General features: G+C 35.4%; 1 protein-coding gene across 1 annotated transcript in view; it reads left to right on the top strand.

The window, feature by feature from the left end:
• The window catches only part of Tlk2 (tousled like kinase 2), a 116,547-nt gene that overhangs the window by 82,951 nt on the left and 12,902 nt on the right, over window positions 1-20,694 (top strand). The window contains 7 exon segments of the mRNA XM_078041915.1: window positions 1,136-1,288; window positions 3,956-4,022; window positions 5,352-5,449; window positions 7,534-7,615; window positions 11,127-11,218; window positions 15,761-15,850; window positions 19,219-19,388. Coding sequence (XP_077898041.1) covers window positions 1,136-1,288; window positions 3,956-4,022; window positions 5,352-5,449; window positions 7,534-7,615; window positions 11,127-11,218; window positions 15,761-15,850; window positions 19,219-19,388 — 752 coding nt within the window.

The following is a 20,694-nucleotide window of genomic DNA, read 5'->3' as shown; positions in this document are numbered from 1 at the left end:
TCAAGGAAGAGGTATTTAAAAAAAATAAGATTTCATTATTCTGCAAGATTGATCGTTGGTTCCAGAAAAGAATATGGGAAAAAAAGACTTGTAGAAAGAGAGAGAGAAGAGAAGGCAAAGGGAGTTTTGACTATCAACTCTAATAGGTGATTTAAAGATGTTAGCCTGTTAAATGGTTAAACTGTAAGTTGAATATCCCTTATCTGAAATGCATGGGACTAGGAGTATTTCAGATTTTACAGTTTTTTTGGATTTCAGAATATTTGCATAGACTGTAGGGGTCAAAACATTCTTAATCCAAAATCTGAAAATCTCTGAAACTCAAAACCTTTCTAGGGATGTTCTACGAGTAGATTTCTTTTTTTTAAAGGAAAATAAGACATCTTATTAGTAAGTACTCCAATAGTAATAGTATTAAATTATCTGAAGATATATAAAATACATTTTATACTATTTCACTTTTATATACCATTCCCTAAGGAGTTATTTTATTAATAACTTCACAGCTAGTAATACTTCATTGGCTTTCTCTGAATATGCTTTTTTAAAGCTTAGACTGGGTGTGTCTCCCTGCTCAGTGAGTGGAGATGATTTGGGGGATGCTAGAGGTTCACTTAGACTAGAGTAAGTGATATTCCTAAAAAGAAAGTCTTGTTTACTTTGTCTAGCATTCTACAAGCTTGATATCTTTGTAAATTAAATTTGAGGAAGCTTTAATCCAAACAAAAAATAAAAGGGCACTTGGGACAGTCTGTATCGTCTTTTCTTAAAAACAACTCTTTATGGATTCATACTAGAGTTGTTTTCATAACTGCTAAAAAGGAATCAGAAAATTTTTCTTTGGAGTCAGAAAGTAAGTTGGTACTAGAAATTTGGTATTTTTTTTTCTTGTTCACTTTTCCCTCTCCTTTTAAGACATAACTATTATCTTAAAGTACAGCTTCTTTCCAAATAATCTCTCACTAGTTATTTGGTTTCTTACTATCTGAAGGTTAAATGCAAATCTCTACTTAATTTAAGGATCTTATGTTTTTCTGAAGTTTATCAAATATCCAGCTGACAAATTGTGTTTGTTCCATAGCAATAAGAAACTTGTTTTACTTTCTTCTTCTGTCCACATATTTTATGTCTTTAGGCAACAAGAAAGGATAAATTCACAGAGGGAAGAGATAGAAAGACAACGGAAAATGTTAGCAAAGCGGAAACCTCCTGCCATGGGTCAAGCCCCTCCAGCAACCAATGAGCAGAAACAGCGGAAGAGCAAGACCAATGGAGCTGAAAATGAAACGTATGTTCTTTATTGATGTGAACAAATGTCTTATTGAATGACACTGGGGACAGATATAAATTACAGAGGTCCCTAGTGTTTGAGATCTTTCCCATCACATTAATGGATTTGCCCAACTCATAAAAACCATATAAAATTAACTGACTTTCTTAGTCCTGCACTTAGAATTTTGAATGAGAGGGAGAAATAATGTCACTTCTTGACAGCATGATCTTTGTCTAACCATCACAAATATGATGTTAATATTATTGCTTATAAGTGACTCTAAGTTCTGGTAATTTGGTGTCCTCTTGTGGTGATTATATGGCTACTATTTCAAACTAAAGAATGCCCTTTACTGGTCAAAAGAGCACTTAGTTAACAGCTGTAAGCCAAGAAAAATAAATAAATAACTGTTGTTTTAGGAAAGAACACTTTCCCAGTAACTCATATCTTTACTAGGGTCTTTTCAGTTTTGAAAACTTAGGGAAAATACAAGTATCTTAAATTGAAGCATAGTCATCTTTTTCTCTGCCAGTCAACAATTATTACATAGCTTTCATGTATAGGAGGGGTTGAAAATCCTGAGCACAAATGCCTTTCTTTTCTATTCCTTTCTCCTTTTCTCTTTACTTGAAAGTAAATTTTCTGTTGTAAGATAGCCACAAATAAAAGGTATATTATATAACTTATTGACTAATATGCCTTTTGTCTTTTTTATGTTTTTGTATCAGTTCACAAAAACATTGTAACCCATTATCCACTTCAAGTATACTACTTGTACTACTGCATTGTTAAAGGTCCATGACCTCCCAGACATGCATATTCCTTTATTCCAGTGAGAAAGATGGCTTAACACCAATCCTCACTCATACATACCTGATGTGTTGGGAAGTCTTTTCTTTGACATCATTTAGTAAGTCTACATTAAATGCTTATTTTATGTTAGGCCGTGTTGTGGGAATATAGAGTTGAAGGATACAACCCTAGTTTTAGGAGTTCACAGTTTATTTAGGAGAGATGAGTAAACTTATTAGTGATTGTAAAAGTATAGTGATTAAAAAGTATGTACAGTGCGGGGCGGGATGCGGGGGTGGGGGGGGCTGGGGTTGTGGCTCAGCAGTAGAACACTCGCCTAGCATGTGTGAAGCTGGGTTCGATCCTCAGCAATATACCATTTGATGTTTTTTAAAAATAAAAAATGTATTCTGTCCGACACAATAAAATAAAAATAAAAAATAAAGTATGCAGAGTAAACTAAATTTGGAAAACATTTCACCTTATAACTGAATGTTTTAAAACTTAAAGTCTAATTAAAAAGTATTTCCTTTCAAAAAGGCCCAGATTTGAAAGACTCTTCAGACAGATTTAATCTGGTCATTGTTTTCTGAGTCCTGTGTTTATTTTGTGAAGGGACTCTCGCTCTAGCATTGCTTGAAAATTATTTTGTGCTAACACACAAAAACCATTGGCTTAGGAATAATAAAAACAAGATAGGGTTTTTTGTTTTTGTTTTTGCCATTGAACCATAATTAGAATTCAGTGTAGGCCAATAGTATGTCAGTGAGTAGTTGCCATCTGGAGTCCTGTGTAAAATCCAAGCTAGGAGGCCTTTAGTTCACTTTTTTAATTAGAATGTCTGTGACTTGGCTCTTGACCAAAAGCCAAAGACAGGCCTCTTAAGTGAATCACTTTATTCTCTCCTGGTACTGAACCTGTTTGAGAGTGAATTCTTAACTATGATTTTTCATTTTTCCCTTTTTTACTGGTATGAAATAGAGTAATAGATGGAGATATTTCTGCTGCTGAGAGGATAAGTTAACAGCTCGGGGGGATATACTACTTTTTAGTCATTCTATTTCCTTTGGGTTAGGCCTTAAGAGTTTTGTTTTTGTTTTGGTAGCCCTTTCTGCTGAATAGGATAACTTGTTTCTACTTTTGTTATTTAGAATGTTCTAAACCTTGAAATCTAAAACTTTGAAGTATATGTGTGTGCTTCCAGAATATCACTTCTTACTTCTTCATTCTTAAAATAAGAGGATGTGATTAGACTTGGTGAAACATGAACTGAGAAATTGCCCATCAAGTTTACCCTTTGAGCATTGGTTTAAATAGCATTTTTTATATTCTTCTTTCCACATTCTCAATAAAGTTACAGCACTTTGTTAGATAGGTATTATTACTTGCCTAATTTTCAGGAAACTGAGTTGATGAAGTTGTCGTTGCTGCCAAAGGTCACATGGCCAGCATCCAAATCTTGGACTCTTTTAACCCTGTTTTTTCTCCTTATTATTATACTATCAATATATAAGTTATCATGAATAATAAATTCATTGGCTTATTGCTTTTCCCTTTGAAGATTTTTAGACTTATTATTTGACCTGTCTCTTCAAATAGGTTTTCATCTGAGCAATATATGAAACAAAACTCATTTTCACAAAATAATGTAAACTATAGCTCAGTTATTTTTTTCATTTTTATGAATTAAAGCATTTGACTTTGGAAGCATTTCTTTATAGTACATCTGATAAATCACAAAAGTTTTCTCTTATCAGAGGATGCAAAATAAATTGGCTTTTAGTCATTTTATCTGTGAGTTCAAATTTACCTTGTAACATACTTGAACATTTCTATTTAAAAAGTCATTACTATTTAAAATTTACTGAAATTTCTATCATTACTTTTCAGGTTAACATTAGCAGAATACCATGAACAAGAAGAAATCTTTAAACTCAGATTAGGCCATCTTAAAAAGGTAATTATAATGAGGAAATCTGCCTGGAGAAATGTGATTTCTAATTTTTGTTTGGTATGGACGTTATTTGGTTATTTGAGCAAATAAGTAGTTTCACATACTGCAGAAGTCTTGAATAGATAATCTCATTGTCATGTCTTGTATAATGATGGGACTCATCTATTGATTTTCAAGTCAATTCTAGTCACCCAATGATAGTATTTATTCCTTTAGTGTGACCTATTAGTAGATAAGTCTGTGTATATACATTGTAAGGCTTCCCAAGTGGTTATGTATTGAATAAAACATACAGGAGCAGATGGTTCTGAAATAGATATTAAGACTCTTGGAATATTTTAAATCACTTAGTGTCTCTTATTTTCTGACTAACCTAGCTAAAGGGAAGGTCTGTTGGACCAACCATATTCTAACACAAAGGCACCTAACATAATTTGTTATTGATTCTGTTCATTGAGATATTTTAGATATATCTTGTCACATCTTAAATTCAATAGCTCATACATTATTGGTAGATGTTATTTATAGTGATGGTGGTCAATAAGCATTTAATAAACTGCTGTTGTTGTGTATTTGTTTTTTATTCACAGATTGGTCTTTCTCCCTCCCTCCTTCCCTTTCTTCCTTCCTCCCTGGGATTGAACCTAGGGGTGCTTAACCACTGAGCTACATCCTCAGCCCTATTAATTTGTTTATTTTGAGATAGGCTGAGTTGCTTAGGGCCTTGCTAAGTTGCTGAGACTTTGAACTTGTCAGCTTCTCAAGCCGCTGGGATTACAGGCATGTGCCACTGTGCCCAGCTTCATATCTTTTTTCTATTGGGTTCTCAAATCTTTTTAAGTTAGTGGAATTTAGGTACCAAGTATAATCCATACCTGGAGAAGAGAAGCAGATAGTGAACCTGATTTTTGTAAAAAGTATTTGCATGACTTTATGTTTATATGTAAAATATTTTTACAAACTTACATAGAAACAGTGGTTACAGGGAGTGGTCAAGAAGAGGAAGGTGACTTTTGCTTTTCCTACTGAACTCTGTAGTTTAGATTTTATCTATTATTTGCTAGAGGCTTATTTGTATGATTAAGTTTCTAGTTTTTAAAATATTTTTTCTCAGTGTAAAACATCTTCCATTAGCTTTTCACAAGAGCAAAGCCTATTGTTAGGCTGAGGGTATAGCTTAATGCTGGAGCATTTGCCTAGTGTGTGTGAGGCTTTGGGTTCAATTCCTTAAATAAATAAGTAATAGGCATACCTAACATAATTTTTGAAACAAGACTCTGAAAAGGTAGAAGTACCTGTACCCTGAGCTCTTTTTTTCCCTTTATATTTCAGGAGGAAGCAGAGATCCAGGCAGAGCTGGAAAGGCTAGAAAGGGTTAGAAATCTACATATCAGGGAACTAAAAAGGATACATAATGAAGATAATTCACAGTAAGTAACTTGGGGTGTATTGGGTTGGAGATTGCTGAGCACTTTCTGACATGAATTGAGTGGTCTACAGCAATGTTTTTGCTGAGTATGCATTTGAAAAATGGGTTGGGGGATATAGCTCAGTAGTAGAACATTTGCCTTGGTTTCACCCCCATCAAGGCCCTGGGTTCATCCCCAGCACCACAAAAAAAAAAAAAAAAAAAAAAAAGGAGGGGGGGATAAGTGACTCCACAGTGTATTTAGTTCTTTCATAGAATATAATACAGTTTCATGAGCAAAATTATGATCTGCTTTGCTTTAAATATAGATAGATATATGTCATATATTTAATATGTAAGGTTAGTATATATAATACTAGTATTATATATGATAATAATACTAGTATTATAATACTAAGCTTATGTATTAAATATATATGTATGCATATAATATTTGTGTTAGCTATCTGTAGCCATTAGAGAATACCTTACATAACAATTTAAAAGATGGAAAGATTTTTGGCTCACAGTTTTAAAGTTTTTAGTCCACTGTCATTTGACCCTATCACTTAGGGCCTTGGCAAATAGAACATCTTGGCAGGGTGAACATGATGGAATAGAGCTGTTCATGGCTCATGGCAGTCAGAAAGCAGAGAGAATAGTAAGAGTGTGAGTGCCAGGCTCCCGTTATATCCTTCAAGGGCAAGTCCCCAGTGGTCCGTTTCCTCCAAGTAGGCCTTACTTCCTAAAGTTTCTGCCACTTCCCAATATGCCAACAATTAGAAACCAACCCTTTAACACATGAGTCTTTAGGGAATATTCCAGATCCAAATATAATAGGATTTTTTACATGAGTAGAAGTCAATAAAATGATACAGCTTTGCAACTGTAAATAGGGGGAATATATTACATATTCACATTTACCTGTGGATCCTTGAGAAAGGGAAGCATGGGCCACAGTGTAGTACTGTGGGAAGAATATTAGGTTGAGATGAAACCTGGTTTCATTCAGTGTAACAACTTTTTTTTATAAATCATTGAAAGTATGGAAAATAGGAAAAGTGGACTTTAAGTGAGAAAGGACTTCTGTCACTAATCTTTTCTTTCCCACATTTCTGACTCTGAAACATTTTTTCATATTCACAGCTTATATGTTGTCACTAAGCCAATGTGAACCATGGACTGTTCCTCTGCCAAATGTCCGGCACCAGCAGTTACCAATATCTGAGAATTTACTGTGTATTAGGCACAGCACTGATAATCTAATATTTAATGTTCACGATAACACCATCATCTTCAATACATTGATCAGGAAACAAGCTTAGAGAAAATAAGTTTATTTGACCAGGAGACAATAACTGTAAGAGAGTCACTGAGCTACAACCTCAGCTCCAAATTTGAATCTTTCTAATCTAAACAATTATGAAGTAATGTCATCTCCCCACAGGCATGCTACTTTTTTAAAAATAGAAATAATTTCAGGATTAATATTTGATTGGAATCAAATAAAAATACTCCTAAAATTTATTTTTGCCACAGTCTGGCAAAATAAAACAAAATTATTTCTTTGTTGTATTGTTAGTAAATGACATAAAATGGAATTTTTTTATGGGGAACATAGTTATATCATAGACTTTTTATCTTAGAGAAAAATGAATGCACATGGAACATATAACTTACTTAATAATTACCCATTTTTAAGACCATATAAAATATTTTGGAATTTTAGTGTGTAAAGTTTTGAAATGATGAAGAGAACATATGACTCAACAAATTTTGGAGGCACCAGATAGCACTATTTGAAAAATCCCTGTAACTAGTTTTAAGGAACTAGTATTTCCCCTTACTTTGTATCAGGGCAGAAAGGGAGTGAGATCAAGAAAGGTCTAATTGTGGCCACACTGAGACTAGCACCAACTATGACTATTTATGATAAATATACTGTGTACTATGTAACTTTTAGCTTAAAGTTCACTGTATTGATGTCAAGACTATCATCATCAGCTAAAATCATGTGTGTGATATGTTAGATAGTCTAGGAACTTTGTGAATATGGAATGCTATATCCATGTCCTCAGGATGGTTATACATTCCCTCTTTCCACAGATTTAAAGATCATCCAACGCTAAATGACAGATATTTGTTGTTACATCTTTTGGGTAGAGGAGGTTTCAGTGAAGTTTACAAGGTGAGTATGAACAACTGGGTACAAAGATGTAGGATTAGATTTTTGGTCATTACCAATTTGGAGAACATATTAGAATAGTGATAACTGTGAGTTGATGTATATTGGTTGAAATCCAGAAGCTTTAAGAACCTGTATTTTGAGAAGCCTGATTTTAGTAAATTTAAGTGACCAAGTAGGATTTAATATTTCTGTGTTTTCAAGCTTGAAAAATAAGCAACTATATACCAGACATAAAGGGAGAACAATTACTCATTTCTGGGTGGTGGGACTTACGGTGATCTTTAGTCTGGTTCTTTATTTTCTGCCTCATCTGAATTTGCTATGTGTTACCTTTATTTTATGATTTTATACACACATACACACACACGTGTGTGTGTGTGTGTGTGTGTGTGTGTGTGTGTAAAAAAGAACATTTTATTTAACCATTTTAAGTGTAAAATCAGTGGCATTAAGTAAATTGACAGGGTTGCACAATTGTCATTATTTCCAAAACATGCAGGTTTTTTTTTTTTTTTAGTTGTAGATAGTCAACATGCCTTTATTTTATTTATTTTTATGTAGTGCTGAGGATTGAACCCAGTGCCTCACACAAGTGAGGCAAGCACTCTGCTACTGAGCTATAGCCCCAGCCCTCATATTCTTAATATGTGCTCATAAGTCTGACTGGAGGCCCATAGTCATCTTTTTGTTTGCAAGCAGCTTTGGCGAACTTTGATGTTATAGTTATTCTAGCTTCCTAGCACGAGTTATGAAATTTTGCATTACTCTGGAGTTGTTGGTTTCTTGAGTTTGTTAGAGCTGACTCCTTAAAAATCACCTATGTGAGTATCACTTTGGAAGGAAACATTTGCCCTTTTTTTTTTTTTTCCAGTTCTTCTATAGATACAGATCTTTTCAGATTTTCTTATTCTCCTTAAGTCAATTTAATTGTTTAAGAATCTTCTATATCATCTAGATTTTTTAAAAATTCATACATCAATTCTTTTTTTTCCTCTTATATTTATTTTATATTTCTTGACTGATAAACTAGAGATTACTCAGTGTTAGTAGTTTTTCTAAGAATCAAACTTTTTATTTTGTTGACGAAATCTACTGTTAGGGTCTGCTATTAGGGTTTTCTATTATATTAACTTTTGTTTTCATTCCTTCCTTTTACTTTTTTAAATTTCCCTCCCCTTCCTTTTTTTTCCTCCTCCTTTTTTTTTTTTTTTGGAGAGGATCTCACTAAGCAGCTGAGGCTAGCCTCAAAATTGTTATCCTTCTGTCTCAGCCTTCTGAGTCACTGGGATTACAGGTGTGCTTCTTTACCCCTGGCTTATTTTCATTCTTGCTTACAAATTGCTTGTAAGTTTTTTTTATTGTTGGAAAAAGAATATAACACTGACTTTACCAGCTTAACCATTATTAAGTATGCAGTTCAGTAGCATTAAGTACACTCATAACATTGTGAAACAGGTCTCCAGAAGCTTTTCAGAAACTTTGGCTAATTACCAACTCCCTTTTTCTTTTCCTCCAGCCCTTGATATCCATTTTATAACTTTGTTTCTATGGATTTGACTACTTTTAGACACATCATATGTATAGCATCATAAAATGTATGTTTGTCTTTTAATGACTGGCTTGTTTCACTTAATATAATGTCTTTAAGACTTATCCATACTATAGCATGTGACAGAATACCTTCCTTTCTTAATATTGAATAATATTCCAGCCAGGTTTGGTTGTGGATGCCTGTAATCCTAGCTACTCAGGAGGCTGAGGAAGGAAGGTTACAAGTTCAAGGCCAGCCTTAGTAATTTAGTGAGACCCTGCCTCCAAATAATGATAATAATAATTGTCATCGTCCATTGTATATGTGTACCCCATTTCATTTATCCATTTCTCCTTTGTTGGTTCCTTGGGTTACTCTTACATCTTGGCTATTGTGAATAATGTTGCTGTGAACTTAAGTGTGCAAATATTATTTCAAGACTCAGAAAATGAATTTTTCCTTCATTGTTACAATTATCATTATCAAAATTTGTTCTTAATACTTCTCAGGTATTTTGAATGACTTTGTGATCATTTTTTCCTAGTACCTTTCTTCAGACATCTTGATTTTTCTGCAATCTATGTGCTTCTTACAGCGATATGTACATTTCATGTAGTTATTCTTTTGCTGTCCTCCACTCTCCTAAAGTCCTTCTCATATAAGTGATAAATGACTGGGATTCAAGATAAGTTGTGGTAGTTGGGAAAAAAATGACACTTGCAGTGGCATTAGTGCTGTTACAGATGAGGAGCTATTTAACCTGGTTTTCAGTGACCTGAAATGGTTTTCTACAATGAAGTCTTGATAACGTACATTCTTGTAGGTGGACTTCAAACTGTAAGAAAAATAGTTCAAAAGTTTTATTTCTTTGAAATAAGATGATATCTGCATTGAATGGTGCTTTTACTTTAAATCATCCTTGTTTTGACAAATGAGAAGTTGCCCTATTTTATAAGCAGCTCCCTATTGCATGCTGTGCTTCACTAGAGGGGCTTACACTGTAAGAGATATGTGATAAGTGATCACCTCTGTTCTGGACAGTGTGTCTTTTACCTGTTGACTTCATCTGTTTGTACATCATGGAAGGTAACAGGTGGGTGGTAATGGTATAGGAACTGAAGTAGTAAGCTTTTAGGATGAACCTTTAAAACTAAGAAGAACTGTTCATTCGGATGAGTTCCTCACTAAACTCTTATATGTGGAAGAAATGTACTGTTGTCTTATCAGGTTGTGATTTATACTCAACTTCTCAAAAACTCATCTGTTAATTTTTTTACTCCATGACATAGTACCTACCACCTGGCTGATTCAGGATTACTAGCAGTGGTGGTCTCTGTGGGAAGGCCTGTCCTCTTTTCTGGACAGTGTTGTAAAAGTGACTTAGTGTGATTTTGACAACTATTGTGATTAAAAACTCAATTCATTCATCCAGCATTTAGGCATTTTTCCCCTGTTTTTATTTAATAAACAATATACCAAATTACAAGATGATTTTGTAATCATACCTAAGAATTGTATTCTGAAGGGTTTTTCCCTCCAAGAAGCAAGCAGTATGTGTTCCAGGATTTTTAAAAGTGGTAAGACTTATTGTTGAAGAGTGTGAAGTCCCAGAATCACTGAGGGACAAGAGACAACCTAAGGGAGAAAGGTCTCAATTGAGGAGAGATGACTTCCCAAAAGAGCATTTTGGGGAAAAGGCTGTGAAGGCATGGGCTGATTGTTTGTGGTATATGCTTGGGTTTGTTTTCTAAACCCCTTGGTGCCAGTGTGTCTGGAGACTTCTAAATTATCTAATCACAAGTTTCAAGAAGATGGTTGTAACACCAAAGCAAGTATGTGATATGTTGTCATTTGCTGCAGTTTTTATTTAATAATGTATTTTAGACTTTGTGTTGATCTTTTAAGTAGAAGCTTCAAGTCAGTTCCCTGTAATTCTTGTAGCATTTATCTAGAATATAATTTATTCCTTTTCTTTCATAGGCATTTGATCTAACAGAGCAAAGATACGTAGCTGTGAAAATTCACCAGTTAAATAAAAACTGGAGAGATGAAAAAAAGGAGAATTACCACAAGTAAGTGATCTTAAGTTTCTGATTTTTCAAAATTTAGTAGTAATGGCTAGAGTTTGAGCACTGTGCTAAGAGGTTTAGATGAATTGATGTTGGTTTTGTTTCATTTAATCCTCCTAACTACCCTAGGAGAGCAAATATACTCTGATCTTACTGATGAGAAAACTGATATTTACTGAATTTGAGTAGCATTTAAGAAGTGGCTGAGCTGGTATTTAAATACAGATTTCCCTTAATCCAAAACCTCTACTCATAACTCCCCTTCCATTGTGATTAAAAATAGCCCCAATAAACAAAGCCTTGGAAACCATTGTGGCTTGTCTGAAGAAACATAGTGAGAGTGTTCTTTAGTGGTCTAGGGACCCTGGGGAGCTCTGAGTGGGGCTCTTTGCTATTCCAGTTATTACTTTCTGGAGAGGGGGTGCTTTTGGTATGCTTGCTTTGTTGTTGTTTTTAAGTATCTTTATTTTAATTTTATTTTTTTAAATTTATTTTTATGTGGTGCTGAGGATCAAACCAAGGGCCTTACACATGCTAGGCGAGCGCTCTACCCCTGAGCCACAACCTCAGCCCCACATATGCTATATTTCTTTGTTTCATTAATGGCATGTTTTTCCTGTATCACCTGTTAAGTTTCCATACACTGAATTCATGGTTCATTTGGTTTGGAAGCCCTAGACTTAAGTTGCTATTAGGATTCCTGCTGGGCTGAGTTTTGTTACCTTGATGAAGGTACAAGTATTGAATGAGATAGTTCCCTTTGGTACAAACAGCCGTCTCCTGATTCTAGAGGCAGCTTTGTGTTTTTTCTCATAAATAATACTTTGGAGGGGGAAAAACAGTGGACTGTAAAGAAGCCTTTTTAGTGGCCTTCTAAATCTCAAGAGGAAAATCAAGCATTTTTTTCATCAATAAACAATTCTTGAGACCCAGACCAAGGCAATTCTTACTTTTATACCTGCTATTGATTGGGGACCTGGAAATTCTTTCTGTTCCACACAGATTCCTATGATGCTAGTGATGAGAGCATGTTCCTGTGACACTTAAGAGAAGTGGGGCTTAGCAAATAGGAAAAAAAGGTGATGTGTACTTTACACTTGGCTGACCTGTGGTATATCTTATGTGACAGGCAGCTTCAGTGCAGATATTCCTGAGGAGCAGATACATTATTATATGTTTCAGTGGCTTTATGTATTGGGATGAATGATATATAGCAGTGCATGCCAGGAGCACTTCAAAGAAAGGAAACCATGTGTTGTTCTGACCAGTTATAAGTGAGAATTGTCCCTATTGTATCAAGACTCTTAAGAGTGGCTAAGGTTGTTGGAGCAATGCAAGTGTCCTCTAGTTATCCTTGGAGCCTGTTCTAGCTTTCCTATGCACTTGCATAAAACAGTTGACTGTACTAGGGACTAGCCATGGTCAATCTTGAAAATAGTCCCTGTGCTAGAGCTTGAATAGTCTCAAAATCCAGGTTTTAGGTTGACCTTAAGAGACCTTAGGAGAACTGTGGGGTTGCATACCACAGTAATTGCAGGAGGGCAGCCTGCTCTTCTAGCCTTTAAAAACAGTAAGGATTTAGGGGCTGGGGAGGTGGCTCAAGCGGTAGTGCGCTCACCTGGCATGCGTGCGGCCCGGGTTCGATCCTTAGCACCCGGCTTAAAGATGCTTAAAGCACAAAGATGTTGTGTCGCCAAAAACAGAAAAATAAATATTAAAAAAATAAATAAATAAACCAGTAAGGATTTGAAACCAGGTCTTTGTCCTTGACACAGTAAGTAGATTGAGTCCTGGTGGGGTACAGATTGGGTGTATTCTCACAGTACTCTATCTAACAGAGTGAGAGAGCAAGGGAAGGTGATTGTCATTTGTATAAGCTCCTTGCCATTCCAGCTATGGCTGGCTGTGATACCTTTCTACTGTGTTGTTTCCTCATGGCAGGGGGCCGGGGGATTGGGGGCAGATCATGGTGCTTGAGCACTATCAATGTCACCCTGTGGCCAGGGACCACTTCCCACTTGTCAGACACAATTGGGAGGAAGTGTATCAAGTTCTTGGGACTTCCATTTTTTTCTTGGAGGATATTCTTTTTCCTTGAAATATTTGCTTTCTAAATGATATGAAGCCATTCTATAAATTTCAAGCTGCAGGAAATGCCAAGTGTCATTTAACACCTTTGAACTTAAAGAAGGCTTAAATCAAACACAAAATTTTGAAGAGTGCTTTAAAAATTCATTAGGCATGGTGCTGTCCATCTATAACCTAGCTACTAGGGAGACTTGAGTATCACAGGTTCAAGGCCAGCTTGGACAATGTAGTGAAATCCTCTCACAAAATAAAAAGAGATAGGGGTGTAGTTCAGTGGTACAGTATTCCTGGGTTTCAAGCCTCAGTATCTCAAAAAATATAATTGTTTTTGTCATCATCATCATCAAAATTAAAAATCTGGAGATGTAGCTCAATGGTACAGAACTTATATTTACAAGGCCCTGGGTTCAAGCAATATGAAAATGCTCTTACCCTGCCTTTTCATTGCTTATCCATTTTGGGGGATCATTTCCTCATTTCATTTGGAATCAAATCATTTATTTGAGTAAATAAAGAAAGAAAACCTCAAAAAAATTAAAAGTGGTTGTTTTGTTTTTCTTTCTTCCTTATTTTTTCCCCCTGTATATGTATATATAGGCTAGGGATGTAACGCAGTAATAGAGTACCACTGGGTTCGGTCCCAAGAACTGAGAAAAAATAAAGAAACAGGAGTGGGGGGGGGGTCTGGGGGAATGAAGCTTGAGAAGAAGCAAAGTTGGTCAGAAGTGGCAACTTGAAAAATAAGTCCAAACAAAACAAAATGTCCATTGGGGGAAATGTATTTAATTAATTACTTTTAGATTTCTCCTCCTCCCTGCTTCCAAAAAATTTTTCTTAAGTTTTGGGTTTTTTTCTTCAGTACCAGGGATTGAACCCAGGGGCACTTAACCATTGAGCCACATCCCAGTCCTTTTTAATTTTTTTATTTTGAGACAGGATCTCACTAAGTTGTTGAAGCTTGCCTTGAATTACAATCCTCCTGCTTTGGCCTGCTGAGTTCCTAGGATTATAGGATGTACCACCACACGGACTTAAGCTTTTTTGTTGTTATTGAGTATTTTTTATGTATTTTTTTAAATAAAGTGGAATATACCAATTTCAGAAAACATTACCCTTTTTTTTTCTATTTTTTAAGTTTTATTTTGTTTATACTATGGAAAATGTCTCCCTCCTAACTCTTACCTTATAACAAAACATTCCAAATTAAATGGTGCTAGATTATGTAAAATAGTTTCCAGTTATTCTGTGTAGAGAAGAACTAAATACGTTAAAAAATTAATCTCGTTGTGCAAACAAACTCTGTTGTTCTTTTAAAATTTCATATGTGAATATTTTAGATTATATAATGCATTTTTGTTCCTAATCTTATTAAATTATTTTGACTTTAGAAAAGTACTTAAGAATGATAATAATACAGTCATCCCTTGGTGTCCTTGTGGAATTCATTCCAGGACACTCACCTGTATCAAAAATCTGCAGCTAAGCAAGTTTCTTATATAGAAAGACATAATATTTGCTTGTAACCCATGGACATTCTCCTATATACTTTAAATTGTCTCTAGATTACTTTTAATACCTACTACACTGAGATACTGTATAAATAGTTGAAAAGCCTGTGCATGTTCAGTACAGATGCTGTTGTTTTTTCCTAAAAATTTTGACCTACTATTAGTTGAATCCATGGATATGGAGGGACAGCTGTGCATGAATTTAAATCATCTGGTTCTAAGAAAATTATAATTTTTACAATTTTACATTTTTTTTATCAATTTATATTTTCTTAGGGCAGAGTAAAGCTAATAACACTTGAAGTTTTATTTGTAAGGAGTAAGATTTCAAAATAAAAGAATTTTATTCAAATAAATTGAATTGCCAGTTCATTTATGTGTTAGGTAATCTGTTAATCCAAGTAGTTTATAAACTGAGTTTGATTGTGTATGTGTGAAATAAACCCAAGGATATAAATATTTATATTTATAGTTTTAAAGGAGATGGAGAAAAGTTATCTTTATAATTATTAAATCTTTTCTATTTGGATATATATATAAGAGGTGTGGTTGTAATAGAAGGAACTCGAAAAGGATAAAAATTTGACTTTTTTTTTATTGGTTGCTCAAAACATTACAATGATGTTGACATATTATATATCGTACATTTGATTCAAATGGGGTATGAATACTCATTTTTACCACATGTACAGATTACAGGATCACATTGGTTATACATCCACGTTTATACATACTGCCATACTAGTGACTGTTGTATTTGACTTGGTGTAGATATCAATAGAGAAATAGAATAAGGAAACAGACAAATTAGTTGAGGGACCAGATGGATCTGAATGGAATAAATATGTGGAAATGGTAGATAAATGAGAGAATGTTTATAAGGATCTTTAAAGAGTTCTAAAATGCAGACCGAAGTGTCTTCTTGTTAATATTCCATTTTTTTTTACAGGCATGCATGTAGGGAATACCGGATTCACAAAGAACTGGATCATCCCAGAATAGTTAAGCTGTATGATTACTTTTCACTGGATACTGACTCGTAAGTGCTGTGCCCTTTTTTTTTTTTTTAAAGAGAGAGTGAGAGAGGAGAGAGAGAGAGAGAGAGAATTTTTAATATTTATTTTTTAGTTTTTGGCGAACACAACATCTTTGTTGGTATGTGGTGCTGAGGATCGAACCTGGGCCGCACGCATGCCAGGCGAGCGCGCTACTGCTTGAGCCACATTCCCAGCCCTAGTGCTGTGCCCTTTTATTGTAGCAGTTAATATTATTTTTTCAAAGTCTTGAGTATTCATGGAATAGAGCTTAAATCTGGACCCAGGAAATACCCTCTGATGGAAACAAATTTATTAATTTATGGGAAAATTATCATATATAAATTCAGATTTGGGTCAGATGGATATCTCTAGGCCGAAAGTTATGGACATTGTGTGATAATAAATGTTCAACAATCAGCTTAATGGGGATAGAGACAGGCTTATTTGTAGTGTTTGCCAATTTCTATAGTATAAGTACTTCCACCATCTCCAGTTTTTAGCCACCAATTTAAAAAACAACAAAATGTCTTTATTTATAATTCATATACCATAAGACCCATCCATTTAAAAAAGGACACAATTCAGTGATTTTTTTTTTAGTATATATTCAGACTCATGCAGCCATCACCAGAGCTGTTTTTAGAACATATTCATTACCCTAGAAGAAGCCTATACCTTCACTATCATTCCTCTATTTCAAAACACATCTCCCATCTTTCTCCCTCAGCCCTAAGCAACTGCTACTTTCTGTCTGTATAGATTTTCTATTCTGGACTTTCACATGAGTGGAATCAAATTGTAGTATGTAGTGTTTCATTCATTTTTATGGCCAAATAAAAATCTCTTATGGATTTGCCACATTTTGCTTATCCATTTGTCCTACAAATTATTTAGTAATTGGCTCACAAAATTCCAGAAAACTTAGTAGCCATCTCTTGGTAATTGGCACAAATTAATGCCAGCATGCCACTGACATGGCCCAGAGAGGGTAAGTTAGTCAAAAGTCTATACCACATCTTAGAGAGTCTCATGAACCCTGCAGGCTTTGAAAAGGAATCAGCAAGATGATGTTACCCTGGAACAAGATTATGGATGTGACACAAGTCTAGAGCCTAATGCTTCAAGTTGAAATGTAGTTCATAGGGGTATGGGATATTAAAATTGAAATGTATCTCGGACTCCAGTCTTCTTATTGTAATAGGTGTCTTTTGAGAACCAGAGAAAGGTAACAATATATAAGATTATTCAAGCCTGGTATGGATAAGTAAGTTCTAGAATTTCTGGGCTTATCAAGGAGTCAAGAAATAGTTCAGCACTTGGAAAATGATTTTTCTGTAATGACAGAGTCAGGCCTGAGTGAGAATATACCTTAGCTCTGGTCTTCAGGTGTTCCCTCAGCCTCCTAAGGTGATTCTAGGAATTTGGCCTATTCAGCCAGCAGCTATCTTAAATTGCTACACAGATAATTGTCTGACATTTAGAAATGTCCACAAAAGGCCATATTCTCTTTGGAAACATGGCCTCTCTTCCATCTGCTCAGGGTATCGTTCCCTTTTCATTGAGGAGGCCCTTTGCACCAGGCACAGCCGTTTGTTTTGAATGGGGTAGGATTCAGAAAAATAATCTGGTTAAAGGGCAGGAGACGGAAACCTGGCTCCACAGGATGGCATGACTGTTTTGCTTTGAGTAGATTCCTTGAATAACAGGTAGAGCCCCCTCCCCCTTTCTAAAATGTAAGTAGTAAGACTATTTCAAAAATAAATATAATGGCTTGGATTACCTGCTGTTCTGAATTGTATGTTCACTTTTAATGTGATAAGTTGATTCCTGTTGTATATGATGAAATTTCTCAAAAAAAAAAAAAGACCATTGTTTTAGAATGTCTCCTGAGAATTGTTTAGGTACTAAAAGAGAAATTTTATTTCTAGCTTACATTTGTGTCAAAGAATCAGTTCACTGAGCATGAAAATCTGTTTCTGATTTTAGCATCTATATAAATCATATATTTATTTTCAAAAGAGTGATAGCAAGCCCTGCTATGTTTCATAAGACGTATAAGCTATTGCTCAGGTTTTAGATTCCATAAGACCATGAGTGTTTGCAATCAGTTGCAGTGCTTTTTGAAAGTCTCCAGTTGCCCAGAACTCACATTCCTGAGCCTGTGTGCTGTTACTTCTGTTCCTCACCCTTCCCTGCTCTGCATCTAGGGGGGTTGCCTCTTTTTTGTAGGTTGTGCTTACCAAGCTCATACATTAGTTGATGTCCAGCAGATAGGGAGGCAGAGATGCAGGGGATGTGTCTCTTCCCCAAAACCTCACTCCACAGTTCCAGTTTCCTGGGTTCTGATTGAACCATCTCCTCCCTCTGACCCTTTCACCTTAGTGTACTAATGGCTCTCTGCTGTAGTTGATTTCTGGGGCTCCTCACTGGTCAGTGTGTTCGATTAACTCTTCCATCGCCTTTGTGATCATTTTTTTTCTCCTCAGTCTTAAATACTTAAGTGTGGGGTGTTTGTTTGTTTGCTGTATTGGGGATCAAACCCAGAGCCTTGTACTTGATAGATAAAACACTCTGCCACTGAGCTACATCCCCAGCCTGTACTAAAGTGTTTTTTGTTTCCTGGCTAGACCCTGAATAATAGATCTAACATTGTAACAAGTTAGAACAGTTTAAAAGGTACTCATCTCTCAGAGATATTCAAATAGTTCAAAAACCTTACTTCAGTTTATAACACCTTGGAAGATAGACACCTGACCTACAATGCCACTAATGATATGTAGTCTTAAATGTGGCTCTTAAATGTGTACAGATGTGTTGACATAAAACAAGAAAAAATAGACCTAATACCATGTAATAACATATTTATGTAGCATTATGCCAAACTGCTAGGATACATAATATGTGCCCAATTTGGGGGACCTGGGCAAACTCTAGATTCTTTCTCACAGTCAGCACTCAGGGTTATGTAAAATGTTTGCAGTGAGAATTGTGTACTTGATCACAGCATGGCTGTTTAGAAATGTGTGCATGATGAGTATGTGAAGGAGACCCTCACAAGATGTCCAGCTCACATATCTTAGTTCTTCTCAGTGTTTTTCAAGTCTGGGATCCAAAAGAACTGTTCCATGGTGACTCTCAGTACAATTAATGCCAACAGGGAGGACATGAGGCTCTTCTCCAAGAGAGCGAGTACTTTTCTTCCATGAACTTCTCCAGTAGCAGATACTGAGTAAAAAATAGAAGAGTGTTTTAAGAAACAGAAAAAAGAGAAGAGAAGCTAATGACCTAAAGTTTTCTCTGGGACTGGTTTAAATCATCTTAATTGGCTTGTTCTTATTCCATGGCTAAATGTTGGTTTATTTGTCTTTAGGTTTTGTACAGTGTTAGAGTACTGTGAGGGAAATGATCTGGACTTCTACCTGAAACAGCACAAATTAATGTCGGAGAAAGAGGCCCGATCCATTATCATGCAAATTGTGAATGCTTTAAAGTACCTAAATGAAATAAAACCTCCCATCATACACTATGACCTCAAACCAGGTATGTCTAACTTTTAGGAGACAGTATTGGTGACTTTTCAGTCTTCCAATTGACCTTTACTTTTTTTAAAATATTTTTTTAGTTGCAGATAAGCAAGATTTGAGAAAGAACTGTTCTGACAAGCTAGTTTTGCTTTTTCTCTCATCACTCACACTACGTAGTGATTCCTCTGCTCCAAGTCTTATTTTGATAAGTGCCTCCAAATGACTTATTTTGCACATGTGCCTTCCATTTCATTAAATTTTGAGAATTTTTTCACCTTTTCACCTATAATTTTGATAGTCATCAACAAAGAATATAGGACACACAGACTTCTTATCTCTCTCTTTTTTTGTACTGGGATTAAATCTAGGGTTGCTTAACCATTGAGCCACATTCCCAGCCCTTTTCATCATCATTTATTTGTTTTTTTTTTTTTTTAGAGAGAGAGAGAGAGAGAGAGAGAGAGAGAGAGAATTTTTTTAATATTTATTTTTTTTTAGTTCTCGGTGGACACAACATCTTTGTTGGTATGTGGTGCTGAGGATCGTACCCGGGCCGCACGCATGCCAGGCGAGCACGCTACCGCTTGAGCCACATCCCCAGCCCATCATTTATTTGTTTATTTGTTTGTTTATTTATTATATGCCAGGGATTGAACTCAGGGGCACTCCACCGCTGTACTGCATCCCCAGCCCTATTTTTGTATTTTATTTAGAGACAGGGTCTCACCGAGTTAGTTGCTTAGCACCTTGCTAAATTGCTAAGGCTGGCTTTGAACTTGCAATCCTCTTAAGCCTCTGAGATTACAGGTGTGCACCACTATACCCAGCTGTTTTTATATTTTATTTTGAGACAGGGTCTCACTAAGTTGCTGAGGCTGGCTTTGAACTTTGAATCTGCCTATCTTAACCTTCTGAGCTGCTGGGGTTATATGAGTGCAGCACTGCACCCAGCTTTATCTCTTTTTTTTGTTGTTATCTTCAGCTATTTCTTAAGAGTCTACATGTGTTCCATGTAGACAGCTCTAACCAATTCAGTTGGGAGCATTACCTCCCACTGTGGAAAAATGATTAATATTGTTTTACTCTTCTGATAGATACACATTAAATCTCACTATTAACTATTATTTAATGTGCTAAAAAGAGTCAGGTGACTTAAAAATTAATTATAATAAAATGATTTTTAAAAACAACGGCTACTCTGTGACTAGGTTTTCCATCTATGAATTCAATGCACTTTACTGCCATATGACCTGTAGGTGGTGCTATGATGTTAGCTACCATTCCTATGTATATATTTTTTTTTAACACACACACACACACCC

Source organism: Ictidomys tridecemlineatus, chromosome 3, assembly GCF_052094955.1.
Source record: "Ictidomys tridecemlineatus isolate mIctTri1 chromosome 3, mIctTri1.hap1, whole genome shotgun sequence".
Taxonomy (NCBI): Eukaryota; Metazoa; Chordata; class Mammalia; order Rodentia; family Sciuridae; genus Ictidomys; species Ictidomys tridecemlineatus.
This window is presented reverse-complemented; position numbering and strand designations above follow the sequence as displayed.